This window comes from Peromyscus maniculatus, chromosome 22 (assembly GCF_049852395.1).
Source record: "Peromyscus maniculatus bairdii isolate BWxNUB_F1_BW_parent chromosome 22, HU_Pman_BW_mat_3.1, whole genome shotgun sequence".
NCBI classification, from domain to species: Eukaryota; Metazoa; Chordata; class Mammalia; order Rodentia; family Cricetidae; genus Peromyscus; species Peromyscus maniculatus.
In genome coordinates this window covers 579078-595128 of record NC_134873.1, presented here as the reverse complement: position 1 = coordinate 595128, position 16051 = coordinate 579078, and the positions used below count along the sequence as shown (strand labels likewise).

General features: G+C 41.1%; 1 protein-coding gene across 1 annotated transcript in view; it reads right to left on the bottom strand.

Annotated features, from left to right (window-relative positions):
• LOC143270293 (uncharacterized) overlaps positions 1-16051 on the bottom strand; it is a 539180-nt gene that overhangs the window by 235793 nt on the left and 287336 nt on the right. The window contains exons 34-42 of the mRNA XM_076559691.1: positions 15359-15445; positions 13499-13585; positions 11639-11725; positions 9779-9865; positions 7919-8005; positions 6059-6145; positions 4199-4285; positions 2339-2425; positions 479-565 (exon numbers count right to left, since the gene is read on the bottom strand). Of these exons, the coding sequence (XP_076415806.1) occupies positions 479-565; positions 2339-2425; positions 4199-4285; positions 6059-6145; positions 7919-8005; positions 9779-9865; positions 11639-11725; positions 13499-13585; positions 15359-15445 (783 nt within the window). The remainder of the gene's footprint in view (positions 1-478; positions 566-2338; positions 2426-4198; positions 4286-6058; positions 6146-7918; positions 8006-9778; positions 9866-11638; positions 11726-13498; positions 13586-15358; positions 15446-16051) is intronic.

Genomic DNA, 16051 nt, shown 5'->3' with positions numbered 1-16051 from the left:
ATAGTCTAATTTACTATCACATACCCATGAAAATAGTGGTTCTCAACAGGCGGTTAGTGACCCATTTGGAAAACCTAAGACTGTCTTTCACGGGGTTCACCTAACACCTTCTGAAAACATAGATATAGACATGATAATTCATAAGACGTGAAAAATGACAGTTATCAAATAGCAAGGGAAAAAATGTCCTGTGCAGGTTCACCACAACATGAGATAGGTCATCAGATGGCCACACCCTTAGGAAGGTTGAGAACTAGTGCCTTACAGGGTGATTAGATTGTGGGCTCCCAGAAGGGAGGATATGAAGGAGGTGAAGAAATGGGCCAGGCTGGCTTCCTCTTCTCTGACACTCTTTGAAATACTGCAGACATGGGAACACAGAGACATCGTTCCTTACACAAACAAATATATTACATGTCAAATTAGTGGGAATTAAAGGTAAATATATTTCTTTTTCTTTGCAGCTATCAGTTATTACCTCATCTAGCAGAGACAGCTCCGGGTCCCCAGAGATGGTCTCAAAGCTGGAGGACCTTATTGCAGAGCCAATATCTTCCTCGCTCTTCTGCAAAGGAAAGGTAGAGGATGAACCTTCTCAGTTAAGGAAATCAATTCTTTTGTTTGGTCTGTATGTGAAGTGTGTGTGAGAACCAAAACCGTTATTTGCTTTTTTTTCAAATGAAGCCGTCTTCTGACACAAAAGAGGCTGTGCTGGGTTCCTTTAAATTATGAATACCAAAATTCAAAACAGAACAGAAGAAAAGTGTTTCACTCTCTTTTGCTCAGTTTCTTTGAGGTCGCTTTTGTTCTGGCATGTGATAGGTGGATCTGAGTTTCATTGCTGGAAGTAAAATGCGAAAAATGTCTAATGATCTTTTACCGTGTATTTTCAACACATCGTTCGTAGTCAAGCAGTTTGCTGGTAATTGTGTTTTCTGGGATGGATCCCGGGTCATTATGCCTGCATGCAGAGTGATCTGCTGGCATTGGTGTGCTAGTGTATTGTATCAATTTCTTTTGTATTTTGTGGAGTGTGTATTAATGCTGATATATTTACATTCAAAGCATATATATTAAGGCCACCAAATGGCTAATGTCATAAAGGCACTTGCCAGCATGACTGACACTTCCAATTGAACCCTGAGATTGAAATGGTGAGAGGATAGAAACAACTCCTAAAAATTATCCTTGCACCTGCACACTTCTGCTGTGGCAAACAGTTTCTTGCCTTTTCCCATTCACCAAATAAATTGAGAACAGGTTATCCTTGAACTCAAAGAGACCAGTGTCCTCTGACTTATGAGTGCACAGATTAGAGGAGTGTACCAACAAGACCACCTCCTATTCATGTTCTTCCTGCCTATAAGTTCTCTGCATTTCAATGTTTCATACCAGCAGGCTGATGAGGCCTAGGGTATAAAATTTTGGCAACCACCCTGAAAGCTGACTCATCGTTTATACAAAGGACATATTGGTCTTTGCTTATGAACAGGTGCATAAGAAACATATTGATTCTGGGGTCTGGAAAGATGACTCAGCAGGGTTTACCACTTTTTGCTGGGGCAGAGGCTCTGGCTTTGATTCACAGAACCAACATCTTGGCTGAGAACCTTCTGGAACTGCAGTGCCAGGGGATCCAAAGCGCCCCTGGATGTCAGTGGGCAGACCACAAACAGAGTGCACAGAAAGAATGCATTCAAAACATTTCCACCCCTAAAATAAATCCACTGAAGTCATACAAGAGTGTTTGGTAGGTTCCTGTTGACATTATCTACTGCATGATTCTCTAACGTTTACTCTCTTTATTTGTGTGTGGTTTCTTTTCTGATTCAAAGAGCTCCCTTTCTGATTTTTGTCTCCAGAGTCTAATTTACTATCACATACCCATGAAAATAGTGGTTCTCAACAGGTGGTTAGTGACCCATTTGGAAAACCTAAGACTGTCTTTCACGGGGTTCACCTAACACCTTCTGAAAACATAGATATAGACATGATAATTCATAAGACGTGAAAAATGACAGTTATCAAATAGCAAGGGAAAAAATGTCCTGTGCAGGTTCACCACAACATGAGATAGGTCATCAGATGGCCACACCCTTAGGAAGGTTGAGAACTAGTGCCTTACAGGGTGATTAGATTGTGGGCTCCCAGAAGGGAGGATATGAAGGAGGTGAAGAAATGGGCCAGGCTGGCTTCCTCTTCTCTGACACTCTTTGAAATACTGCAGACATAGGAACACAGAGACATCGTTCCTTACACAAACAAATATATTACATGTCAAATTAGTGGGAATTAAAGGTAAATATATTTCTTTTTCTTTGCAGCTATCAGTTATTACCTCATCTAGCAGAGACAGCTCCGGGTCCCCAGAGATGGTCTCAAAGCTGGAGGACCTTATTGCAGAGCCAATATCTTCCTCGCTCTTCTGCAAAGGAAAGGTAGAGGATGAACCTTCTCAGTTAAGGAAATCAATTCTTTTGTTTGGTCTGTATGTGAAGTGTGTGTGAGAACCAAAACCGTTATTTGCTTTTTTTTCAAATGAAGCCGTCTTCTGACACAAAAGAGGCTGTGCTGGGTTCCTTTAAATTATGAATACCAAAATTCAAAACAGAACAGAAGAAAAGTGTTTCACTCTCTTTTGCTCAGTTTCTTTGAGGTCGCTTTTGTTCTGGCATGTGATAGGTGGATCTGAGTTTCATTGCTGGAAGTAAAATGCGAAAAATGTCTAATGATCTTTTACCGTGTATTTTCAACACATCGTTCGTAGTCAAGCAGTTTGCTGGTAATTGTGTTTTCTGGGATGGATCCCGGGTCATTATGCCTGCATGCAGAGTGATCTGCTGGCATTGGTGTGCTAGTGTATTGTATCAATTTCTTTTGTATTTTGTGGAGTGTGTATTAATGCTGATATATTTACATTCAAAGCATATATATTAAGGCCACCAAATGGCTAATGTCATAAAGGCACTTGCCAGCATGACTGACACTTCCAATTGAACCCTGAGATTGAAAGGGTGAGAGGATAGAAACAACTCCTAAAAATTATCCTTGCACCTGCACACTTCTGCTGTGGCAAACAGTTTCTTGCCTTTTCCCATTCACCAAATAAATTGAGAACAGGTTATCCTTGAACTCAAAGAGACCAGTGTCCTCTGCGTTATGAGTGCACAGATTAGAGGAGTGTACCAACAAGACCACCTCCTATTCATGTTCTTCCTGCCTATAAGTTCTCTGCATTTCAATGTTTCATACCAGCAGGCTGATGAGGCCTAGGGTATAAAATTTTGGCAACCACCCTGAAAGCTGACTCATCGTTTATACAAAGGACATATTGGTCTTTGCTTATGAACAGGTGCATAAGAAACATATTGATTCTGGGGTCTGGAAAGATGACTCAGCAGGGTTTACCACTTTTTGCTGGGGCAGAGGCTCTGGCTTTGATTCACAGAACCAACATCTTGGCTGAGAACCTTCTGGAACTGCAGTGCCAGGGGATCCAAAGCGCCCCTGGATGTCAGTGGGCAGACCACAAACAGAGTGCACAGAAAGAATGCATTCAAAACATTTCCACCCCTAAAATAAATCCACTGAAGTCATACAAGAGTGTTTGGTAGGTTCCTGTTGACATTATCTACTGCATGATTCTCTAACGTTTACTCTCTTTATTTGTGTGTGGTTTCTTTTCTGATTCAAAGAGCTCCCTTTCTGATTTTTGTCTCCAGAGTCTAATTTACTATCACATACCCATGAAAATAGTGGTTCTCAACAGGTGGTTAGTGACCCATTTGGAAAACCTAAGACTGTCTTTCACGGGGTTCACCTAACACCTTCTGAAAACATAGATATAGACATGATAATTCATAAGACGTGAAAAATGACAGTTATCAAATAGCAAGGGAAAAAATGTCCTGTGCAGGTTCACCACAACATGAGATAGGTCATCAGATGGCCACACCCTTAGGAAGGTTGAGAACTAGTGCCTTACAGGGTGATTAGATTGTGGGCTCCCAGAAGGGAGGATATGAAGGAGGTGAAGAAATGGGCCAGGCTGGCTTCCTCTTCTCTGACACTCTTTGAAATACTGCAGACATAGGAACACAGAGACATCGTTCCTTACACAAACAAATATATTACATGTCAAATTAGTGGGAATTAAAGGTAAATATATTTCTTTTTCTTTGCAGCTATCAGTTATTACCTCATCTAGCAGAGACAGCTCCGGGTCCCCAGAGATGGTCTCAAAGCTGGAGGACCTTATTGCAGAGCCAATATCTTCCTCGCTCTTCTGCAAAGGAAAGGTAGAGGATGAACCTTCTCAGTTAAGGAAATCAATTCTTTTGTTTGGTCTGTATGTGAAGTGTGTGTGAGAACCAAAACCGTTATTTGCTTTTTTTTCAAATGAAGCCGTCTTCTGACACAAAAGAGGCTGTGCTGGGTTCCTTTAAATTATGAATACCAAAATTCAAAACAGAACAGAAGAAAAGTGTTTCACTCTCTTTTGCTCAGTTTCTTTGAGGTCGCTTTTGTTCTGGCATGTGATAGGTGGATCTGAGTTTCATTGCTGGAAGTAAAATGCGAAAAATGTCTAATGATCTTTTACCGTGTATTTTCAACACATCGTTCGTAGTCAAGCAATTTGCTGGTAATTGTGTTTTCTGGGATGGATCCCGGGTCATTATGCCTGCATGCAGAGTGATCTGCTGGCATTGGTGTGCTAGTGTATTGTATCAATTTCTTTTGTATTTTGTGGAGTGTGTATTAATGCTGATATATTTACATTCAAAGCATATATATTAAGGCCACCAAATGGCTAATGTCATAAAGGCACTTGCCAGCATGACTGACACTTCCAATTGAACCCTGAGATTGAAATGGTGAGAGGATAGAAACAACTCCTAAAAATTATCCTTGCACCTGCACACTTCTGCTGTGGCAAACAGTTTCTTGCCTTTTCCCATTCACCAAATAAATTGAGAACAGGTTATCCTTGAACTCAAAGAGACCAGTGTCCTCTGACTTATGAGTGCACAGATTAGAGGAGTGTACCAACAAGACCACCTCCTATTCATGTTCTTCCTGCCTATAAGTTCTCTGCATTTCAATGTTTCATACCAGCAGGCTGATGAGGCCTAGGGTATAAAATTTTGGCAACCACCCTGAAAGCTGACTCATCGTTTATACAAAGGACATATTGGTCTTTGCTTATGAACAGGTGCATAAGAAACATATTGATTCTGGGGTCTGGAAAGATGACTCAGCAGGGTTTACCACTTTTTGCTGGGGCAGAGGCTCTGGCTTTGATTCACAGAACCAACATCTTGGCTGAGAACCTTCTGGAACTGCAGTGCCAGGGGATCCAAAGCGCCCCTGGATGTCAGTGGGCAGACCACAAACAGAGTGCACAGAAAGAATGCATTCAAAACATTTCCACCCCTAAAATAAATCCACTGAAGTCATACAAGAGTGTTTGGTAGGTTCCTGTTGACATTATCTACTGCATGATTCTCTAACGTTTACTCTCTTTATTTGTGTGTGGTTTCTTTTCTGATTCAAAGAGCTCCCTTTCTGATTTTTGTCTCCAGAGTCTAATTTACTATCACATACCCATGAAAATAGTGGTTCTCAACAGGTGGTTAGTGACCCATTTGGAAAACCTAAGACTGTCTTTCACGGGGTTCACCTAACACCTTCTGAAAACATAGATATAGACATGATAATTCATAAGACGTGAAAAATGACAGTTATCAAATAGCAAGGGAAAAAATGTCCTGTGCAGGTTCACCACAACATGAGATAGGTCATCAGATGGCCACACCCTTAGGAAGGTTGAGAACTAGTGCCTTACAGGGTGATTAGATTGTGGGCTCCCAGAAGGGAGGATATGAAGGAGGTGAAGAAATGGGCCAGGCTGGCTTCCTCTTCTCTGACACTCTTTGAAATACTGCAGACATGGGAACACAGAGACATCGTTCCTTACACAAACAAATATATTACATGTCAAATTAGTGGGAATTAAAGGTAAATATATTTCTTTTTCTTTGCAGCTATCAGTTATTACCTCATCTAGCAGAGACAGCTCCGGGTCCCCAGAGATGGTCTCAAAGCTGGAGGACCTTATTGCAGAGCCAATATCTTCCTCGCTCTTCTGCAAAGGAAAGGTAGAGGATGAACCTTCTCAGTTAAGGAAATCAATTCTTTTGTTTGGTCTGTATGTGAAGTGTGTGTGAGAACCAAAACCGTTATTTGCTTTTTTTTCAAATGAAGCCGTCTTCTGACACAAAAGAGGCTGTGCTGGGTTCCTTTAAATTATGAATACCAAAATTCAAAACAGAACAGAAGAAAAGTGTTTCACTCTCTTTTGCTCAGTTTCTTTGAGGTCGCTTTTGTTCTGGCATGTGATAGGTGGATCTGAGTTTCATTGCTGGAAGTAAAATGCGAAAAATGTCTAATGATCTTTTACCGTGTATTTTCAACACATCGTTAGTAGTCAAGCAGTTTGCTGGTAATTGTGTTTTCTGGGATGGATCCCGGGTCATTATGCCTGCATGCAGAGTGATCTGCTGGCATTGGTGTGCTAGTGTATTGTATCAATTTCTTTTGTATTTTGTGGAGTGTGTATTAATGCTGATATATTTACATTCAAAGCATATATATTAAGGCCACCAAATGGCTAATGTCATAAAGGCACTTGCCAGCATGACTGACACTTCCAATTGAACCCTGAGATTGAAATGGTGAGAGGATAGAAACAACTCCTAAAAATTATCCTTGCACCTGCACACTTCTGCTGTGGCAAACAGTTTCTTGCCTTTTCCCATTCACCAAATAAATTGAGAACAGGTTATCCTTGAACTCAAAGAGACCAGTGTCCTCTGCGTTATGAGTGCACAGATTAGAGGAGTGTACCAACAAGACCACCTCCTATTCATGTTCTTCCTGCCTATAAGTTCTCTGCATTTCAATGTTTCATACCAGCAGGCTGATGAGGCCTAGGGTATAAAATTTTGGCAACCACCCTGAAAGCTGACTCATCGTTTATACAAAGGACATATCGGTCTTTGCTTATGAACAGGTGCATAAGAAACATATTGATTCTGGGGTCTGGAAAGATGACTCAGCAGGGTTTACCACTTTTTGCTGGGGCAGAGGCTCTGGCTTTGATTCACAGAACCAACATCTTGGCTGAGAACCTTCTGGAACTGCAGTGCCAGGGGATCCAAAGCGCCCCTGGATGTCAGTGGGCAGACCACAAACAGAGTGCACAGAAAGAATGCATTCAAAACATTTCCACCCCTAAAATAAATCCACTGAAGTCATACAAGAGTGTTTGGTAGGTTCCTGTTGACATTATCTACTGCATGATTCTCTAACGTTTACTCTCTTTATTTGTGTGTGGTTTCTTTTCTGATTCAAAGAGCTCCCTTTCTGATTTTTGTCTCCAGAGTCTAATTTACTATCACATACCCATGAAAATAGTGGTTCTCAACAGGTGGTTAGTGACCCATTTGGAAAACCTAAGACTGTCTTTCACGGGGTTCACCTAACACCTTCTGAAAACATAGATATAGACATGATAATTCATAAGACGTGAAAAATGACAGTTATCAAATAGCAAGGGAAAAAATGTCCTGTGCAGGTTCACCACAACATGAGATAGGTCATCAGATGGCCACACCCTTAGGAAGGTTGAGAACTAGTGCCTTACAGGGTGATTAGATTGTGGGCTCCCAGAAGGGAGGATATGAAGGAGGTGAAGAAATGGGCCAGGCTGGCTTCCTCTTCTCTGACACTCTTTGAAATACTGCAGACATAGGAACACAGAGACATCGTTCCTTACACAAACAAATATATTACATGTCAAATTAGTGGGAATTAAAGGTAAATATATTTCTTTTTCTTTGCAGCTATCAGTTATTACCTCATCTAGCAGAGACAGCTCCGGGTCCCCAGAGATGGTCTCAAAGCTGGAGGACCTTATTGCAGAGCCAATATCTTCCTTGCTCTTCTGCAAAGGAAAGGTAGAGGATGAACCTTCTCAGTTAAGGAAATCAATTCTTTTGTTTGGTCTGTATGTGAAGTGTGTGTGAGAACCAAAACCGTTATTTGATTTTTTTTCTAATGAAGCCGTCTTCTGACACAAAAGAGGCTGTGCTGGGTTCCTTTAAATTATGAATACCAAAATTCAAAACAGAACAGAAGAAAAGTGTTTCACTCTCTTTTGCTCAGTTTCTTTGAGGTCGCTTTTGTTCTGGCATGTGATAGGTGGATCTGAGTTTCATTGCTGGAAGTAAAATGCGAAAAATGTCTAATGATCTTTTACCGTGTATTTTCAACACATCGTTCGTAGTCAAGCAATTTGCTGGTAATTGTGTTTTCTGGGATGGATCCCGGGTCATTATGCCTGCATGCAGAGTGATCTGCTGGCATTGGTGTGCTAGTGTATTGTATCAATTTCTTTTGTATTTTGTGGAGTGTGTATTAATGCTGATATATTTACATTCAAAGCATATATATTAAGGCCACCTAATGGCTAATGTCATAAAGGCACTTGCCAGCATGACTGACACTTCCAATTGAACCCTGAGATTGAAATGGTGAGAGGATAGAAACAACTCCTAAAAATTATCCTTGCACCTGCACACTTCTGCTGTGGCAAACAGTTTCTTGCCTTTTCCCATTCACCAAATAAATTGAGAACAGGTTATCCTTGAACTCAAAGAGACCAGTGTCCTCTGACTTATGAGTGCACAGATTAGAGGAGTGTACCAACAAGACCACCTCCTATTCATGTTCTTCCTGCCTATAAGTTCTCTGCATTTCAATGTTTCATACCAGCAGGCTGATGAGGCCTAGGGTATAAAATTTTGGCAACCACCCTGAAAGCTGACTCATCGTTTATACAAAGGACATATCGGTCTTTGCTTATGAACAGGTGCATAAGAAACATATTGATTCTGGGGTCTGGAAAGATGACTCAGCAGGGTTTACCACTTTTTGCTGGGGCAGAGGCTCTGGCTTTGATTCACAGAACCAACATCTTGGCTGAGAACCTTCTGGAACTGCAGTGCCAGGGGATCCAAAGCGCCCCTGGATGTCAGTGGGCAGACCACAAACAGAGTGCACAGAAAGAATGCATTCAAAACATTTCCACCCCTAAAATAAATCCACTGAAGTCATACAAGAGTGTTTGGTAGGTTCCTGTTGACATTATCTACTGCATGATTCTCTAACGTTTACTCTCTTTATTTGTGTGTGGTTTCTTTTCTGATTCAAAGAGCTCCCTTTCTGATTTTTGTCTCCAGAGTCTAATTTACTATCACATACCCATGAAAATAGTGGTTCTCAACAGGTGGTTAGTGACCCATTTGGAAAACCTAAGACTGTCTTTCACGGGGTTCACCTAACACCTTCTGAAAACATAGATATAGACATGATAATTCATAAGACGTGAAAAATGACAGTTATCAAATAGCAAGGGAAAAAATGTCCTGTGCAGGTTCACCACAACATGAGATAGGTCAACAGATGGCCACACCCTTAGAAAGGTTGAGAACTAGTGCCTTACAGGGTGATTAGATTGTGGGCTCCCAGAAGGGAGGATATGAAGGAGGTGAAGAAATGGGCCAGGCTGGCTTCCTCTTCTCTGACACTCTTTGAAATACTGCAGACATAGGAACACAGAGACATCGTTCCTTACACAAACAAATATATTACATGTCAAATTAGTGGGAATTAAAGGTAAATATATTTCTTTTTCTTTGCAGCTATCAGTTATTACCTCATCTAGCAGAGACAGCTCCGGGTCCCCAGAGATGGTCTCAAAGCTGGAGGACCTTATTGCAGAGCCAATATCTTCCTCGCTCTTCTGCAAAGGAAAGGTAGAGGATGAACCTTCTCAGTTAAGGAAATCAATTCTTTTGTTTGGTCTGTATGTGAAGTGTGTGTGAGAACCAAAACCGTTATTTGCTTTTTTTTCAAATGAAGCCGTCTTCTGACACAAAAGAGGCTGTGCTGGGTTCCTTTAAATTATGAATACCAAAATTCAAAACAGAACAGAAGAAAAGTGTTTCACTCTCTTTTGCTCAGTTTCTTTGAGGTCGCTTTTGTTCTGGCATGTGATAGGTGGATCTGAGTTTCATTGCTGGAAGTAAAATGCGAAAAATGTCTAATGATCTTTTACCGTGTATTTTCAACACATCGTTCGTAGTCAAGCAGTTTGCTGGTAATTGTGTTTTCTGGGATGGATCCCGGGTCATTATGCCTGCATGCAGAGTGATCTGCTGGCATTGGTGTGCTAGTGTATTGTATCAATTTCTTTTGTATTTTGTGGAGTGTGTATTAATGCTGATATATTTACATTCAAAGCATATATATTAAGGCCACCAAATGGCTAATGTCATAAAGGCACTTGCCAGCATGACTGACACTTCCAATTGAACCCTGAGATTGAAATGGTGAGAGGATAGAAACAACTCCTAAAAATTATCCTTGCACCTGCACACTTCTGCTGTGGCAAACAGTTTCTTGCCTTTTCCCATTCACCAAATAAATTGAGAACAGGTTATCCTTGAACTCAAAGAGACCAGTGTCCTCTGCGTTATGAGTGCACAGATTAGAGGAGTGTACCAACAAGACCACCTCCTATTCATGTTCTTCCTGCCTATAAGTTCTCTGCATTTCAATGTTTCATACCAGCAGGCTGATGAGGCCTAGGGTATAAAATTTTGGCAACCACCCTGAAAGCTGACTCATCGTTTATACAAAGGACATATTGGTCTTTGCTTATGAACAGGTGCATAAGAAACATATTGATTCTGGGGTCTGGAAAGATGACTCAGCAGGGTTTACCACTTTTTGCTGGGGCAGAGGCTCTGGCTTTGATTCACAGAACCAACATCTTGGCTGAGAACCTTCTGGAACTGCAGTGCCAGGGGATCCAAAGCGCCCCTGGATGTCAGTGGGCAGACCACAAACAGAGTGCACAGAAAGAATGCATTCAAAACATTTCCACCCCTAAAATAAATCCACTGAAGTCATACAAGAGTGTTTGGTAGGTTCCTGTTGACATTATCTACTGCATGATTCTCTAACGTTTACTCTCTTTATTTGTGTGTGGTTTCTTTTCTGATTCAAAGAGCTCCCTTTCTGATTTTTGTCTCCAGAGTCTAATTTACTATCACATACCCATGAAAATAGTGGTTCTCAACAGGTGGTTAGTGACCCATTTGGAAAACCTAAGACTGTCTTTCACGGGGTTCACCTAACACCTTCTGAAAACATAGATATAGACATGATAATTCATAAGACGTGAAAAATGACAGTTATCAAATAGCAAGGGAAAAAATGTCCTGTGCAGGTTCACCACAACATGAGATAGGTCATCAGATGGCCACACCCTTAGGAAGGTTGAGAACTAGTGCCTTACAGGGTGATTAGATTGTGGGCTCCCAGAAGGGAGGATATGAAGGAGGTGAAGAAATGGGCCAGGCTGGCTTCCTCTTCTCTGACACTCTTTGAAATACTGCAGACATAGGAACACAGAGACATCGTTCCTTACACAAACAAATATATTACATGTCAAATTAGTGGGAATTAAAGGTAAATATATTTCTTTTTCTTTGCAGCTATCAGTTATTACCTCATCTAGCAGAGACAGCTCCGGGTCCCCAGAGATGGTCTCAAAGCTGGAGGACCTTATTGCAGAGCCAATATCTTCCTCGCTCTTCTGCAAAGGAAAGGTAGAGGATGAACCTTCTCAGTTAAGGAAATCAATTCTTTTGTTTGGTCTGTATGTGAAGTGTGTGTGAGAACCAAAACCGTTATTTGCTTTTTTTTCAAATGAAGCCGTCTTCTGACACAAAAGAGGCTGTGCTGGGTTCCTTTAAATTATGAATACCAAAATTCAAAACAGAACAGAAGAAAAGTGTTTCACTCTCTTTTGCTCAGTTTCTTTGAGGTCGCTTTTGTTCTGGCATGTGATAGGTGGATCTGAGTTTCATTGCTGGAAGTAAAATGCGAAAAATGTCTAATGATCTTTTACCGTGTATTTTCAACACATCGTTCGTAGTCAAGCAGTTTGCTGGTAATTGTGTTTTCTGGGATGGATCCCGGGTCATTATGCCTGCATGCAGAGTGATCTGCTGGCATTGGTGTGCTAGTGTATTGTATCAATTTCTTTTGTATTTTGTGGAGTGTGTATTAATGCTGATATATTTACATTCAAAGCATATATATTAAGGCCACCTAATGGCTAATGTCATAAAGGCACTTGCCAGCATGACTGACACTTCCAATTGAACCCTGAGATTGAAAGGGTGAGAGGATAGAAACAACTCCTAAAAATTATCCTTGCACCTGCACACTTCTGCTGTGGCAAACAGTTTCTTGCCTTTTCCCATTCAACAAATAAATTGAGAACAGGTTATCCTTGAACTCAAAGAGACCAGTGTCCTCTGCGTTATGAGTGCACAGATTAGAGGAGTGTACCAACAAGACCACCTCCTATTCATGTTCTTCCTGCCTATAAGTTCTCTGCATTTCAATGTTTCATACCAGCAGGCTGATGAGGCCTAGGGTATAAAATTTTGGCAACCACCCTGAAAGCTGACTCATCGTATATACAAAGGACATATCGGTCTTTGCTTATGAACAGGTGCATAAGAAACATATTGATTCTGGGGTCTGGAAAGATGACTCAGCAGGGTTTACCACTTTTTGCTGGGGCAGAGGCTCTGGCTTTGATTCACAGAACCAACATCTTGGCTGAGAACCTTCTGGAACTGCAGTGCCAGGGGATCCAAAGCGCCCCTGGATGTCAGTGGGCAGACCACAAACAGAGTGCACAGAAAGAATGCATTCAAAACATTTCCACCCCTAAAATAAATCCACTGAAGTCATACAAGAGTGTTTGGTAGGTTCCTGTTGACATTATCTACTGCATGATTCTCTAACGTTTACTCTCTTTATTTGTGTGTGGTTTCTTTTCTGATTCAAAGAGCTCCCTTTCTGATTTTTGTCTCCAGAGTCTAATTTACTATCACATACCCATGAAAATAGTGGTTCTCAACAGGTGGTTAGTGACCCATTTGGAAAACCTAAGACTGTCTTTCACGGGGTTCACCTAACACCTTCTGAAAACATAGATATAGACATGATAATTCATAAGACGTGAAAAATGACAGTTATCAAATAGCAAGGGAAAAAATGTCCTGTGCAGGTTCACCACAACATGAGATAGGTCAACAGATGGCCACACCCTTAGAAAGGTTGAGAACTAGTGCCTTACAGGGTGATTAGATTGTGGGCTCCCAGAAGGGAGGATATGAAGGAGGTGAAGAAATGGGCCAGGCTGGCTTCCTCTTCTCTGACACTCTTTGAAATACTGCAGACATAGGAACACAGAGACATCGTTCCTTACACAAACAAATATATTACATGTCAAATTAGTGGGAATTAAAGGTAAATATATTTCTTTTTCTTTGCAGCTATCAGTTATTACCTCATCTAGCAGAGACAGCTCCGGGTCCCCAGAGATGGTCTCAAAGCTGGAGGACCTTATTGCAGAGCCAATATCTTCCTCGCTCTTCTGCAAAGGAAAGGTAGAGGATGAACCTTCTCAGTTAAGGAAATCAATTCTTTTGTTTGGTCTGTATGTGAAGTGTGTGTGAGAACCAAAACCGTTATTTGCTTTTTTTTCAAATGAAGCCGTCTTCTGACACAAAAGAGGCTGTGCTGGGTTCCTTTAAATTATGAATACCAAAATTCAAAACAGAACAGAAGAAAAGTGTTTCACTCTCTTTTGCTCAGTTTCTTTGAGGTCGCTTTTGTTCTGGCATGTGATAGGTGGATCTGAGTTTCATTGCTGGAAGTAAAATGCGAAAAATGTCTAATGATCTTTTACCGTGTATTTTCAACACATCGTTCGTAGTCAAGCAATTTGCTGGTAATTGTGTTTTCTGGGATGGATCCCGGGTCATTATGCCTGCATGCAGAGTGATCTGCTGGCATTGGTGTGCTAGTGTATTGTATCAATTTCTTTTGTATTTTGTGGAGTGTGTATTAATGCTGATATATTTACATTCAAAGCATATATATTAAGGCCACCAAATGGCTAATGTCATAAAGGCACTTGCCAGCATGACTGACACTTCCAATTGAACCCCGAGATTGAAATGGTGAGAGGATCGAAACAACTCCTAAAAATTATCCTTGCACCTGCACACTTCTGCTGTGGCAAACAGTTTCTTGCCTTTTCCCATTCACCAAATAAATTGAGAGCAGGTTATCCTTGAACTCAAAGAGACCAGTGTCCTCTGCGTTATGAGTGCACAGATTAGAGGAGTGTACCAACAAGACCACCTCCTATTCATGTTCTTCCTGCCTATAAGTTCTCTGCATTTCAATGTTTCATACCAGCAGGCTGATGAGGCCTAGGGTATAAAATTTTGGCAACCACCCTGAAAGCTGACTCATCGTTTATACAAAGGACATATCGGTCTTTGCTTATGAACAGGTGCATAAGAAACATATTGATTCTGGGGTCTGGAAAGATGACTCAGCAGGGTTTACCACTTTTTGCTGGGGCAGAGGCTCTGGCTTTGATTCACAGAACCAACATCTTGGCTGAGAACCTTCTGGAACTGCAGTGCCAGGGGATCCAAAGCGCCCCTGGATGTCAGTGGGCAGACCACAAACAGAGTGCACAGAAAGAATGCATTCAAAACATTTCCACCCCTAAAATAAATCCACTGAAGTCATACAAGAGTGTTTGGTAGGTTCCTGTTGACATTATCTACTGCATGATTCTCTTACGTTTACTCTCTTTATTTGTGTGTGGTTTCTTTTCTGATTCAAAGAGCTCCCTTTCTGATTTTTGTCTCCATAGTCTAATTTACTATCACATACCCATGAAAATAGTGGTTCTCAACAGGTGGTTAGTGACCCATTTGGAAAACCTAAGACTGTCTTTCACGGGGTTCACCTAACACCTTCTGAAAACATAGATATAGACATGATAATTCATAAGACGTGAAAAATGACAGTTATCAAATAGCAAGGGAAAAAATGTCCTGTGCAGGTTCACCACAACATGAGATAGGTCATCAGATGGCCACACCCTTAGGAAGGTTGAGAACTAGTGCCTTACAGGGTGATTAGATTGTGGGCTCCCAGAAGGGAGGATATGAAGGAGGTGAAGAAATGGGCCAGGCTGGCTTCCTCTTCTCTGACACTCTTTGAAATACTGCAGACATAGGAACACAGAGACATCGTTCCTTACACAAACAAATATATTACATGTCAAATTAGTGGGAATTAAAGGTAAATATATTTCTTTTTCTTTGCAGCTATCAGTTATTACCTCATCTAGCAGAGACAGCTCCGGGTCCCCAGAGATGGTCTCAAAGCTGGAGGACCTTATTGCAGAGCCAATATCTTCCTCGCTCTTCTGCAAAGGAAAGGTAGAGGATGAACCTTCTCAGTTAAGGAAATCAATTCTTTTGTTTGGTCTGTATGTGAAGTGTGTGTGAGAACCAAAACCGTTATTTGCTTTTTTTTCAACTGAAGCCGTCTTCTGACACAAAAGAGGCTGTGCTGGGTTCCTTTAAATTATGAATACCAAAATTCAAAACAGAACAGAAGAAAAGTGTTTCACTCTCTTTTGCTCAGTTTCTTTGAGGTCGCTTTTGTTCTGGCATGTGATAGGTGGATCTGAGTTTCATTGCTGGAAGTAAAATGCGAAAAATGTCTAATGATCTTTTACCGTGTATTTTCAACACATCGTTCGTAGTCAAGCAATTTGCTGGTAATTGTGTTTTCTGGGATGGATCCCGGGTCATTATGCCTGCATGCAGAGTGATCTGCTGGCATTGGTGTGCTAGTGTATTGTATCAATTTCTTTTGTATTTTGTGGAGTGTGTATTAATGCTGATATATTTACATTCAAAGCATATATATTAAGGCCACCTAATGGCTAATGTCATAAAGGCACTTGCCAGCATGACTGACACTTCCAATTGAACCCCGAGATTGAAATGGTGAGAGGATTGAAACA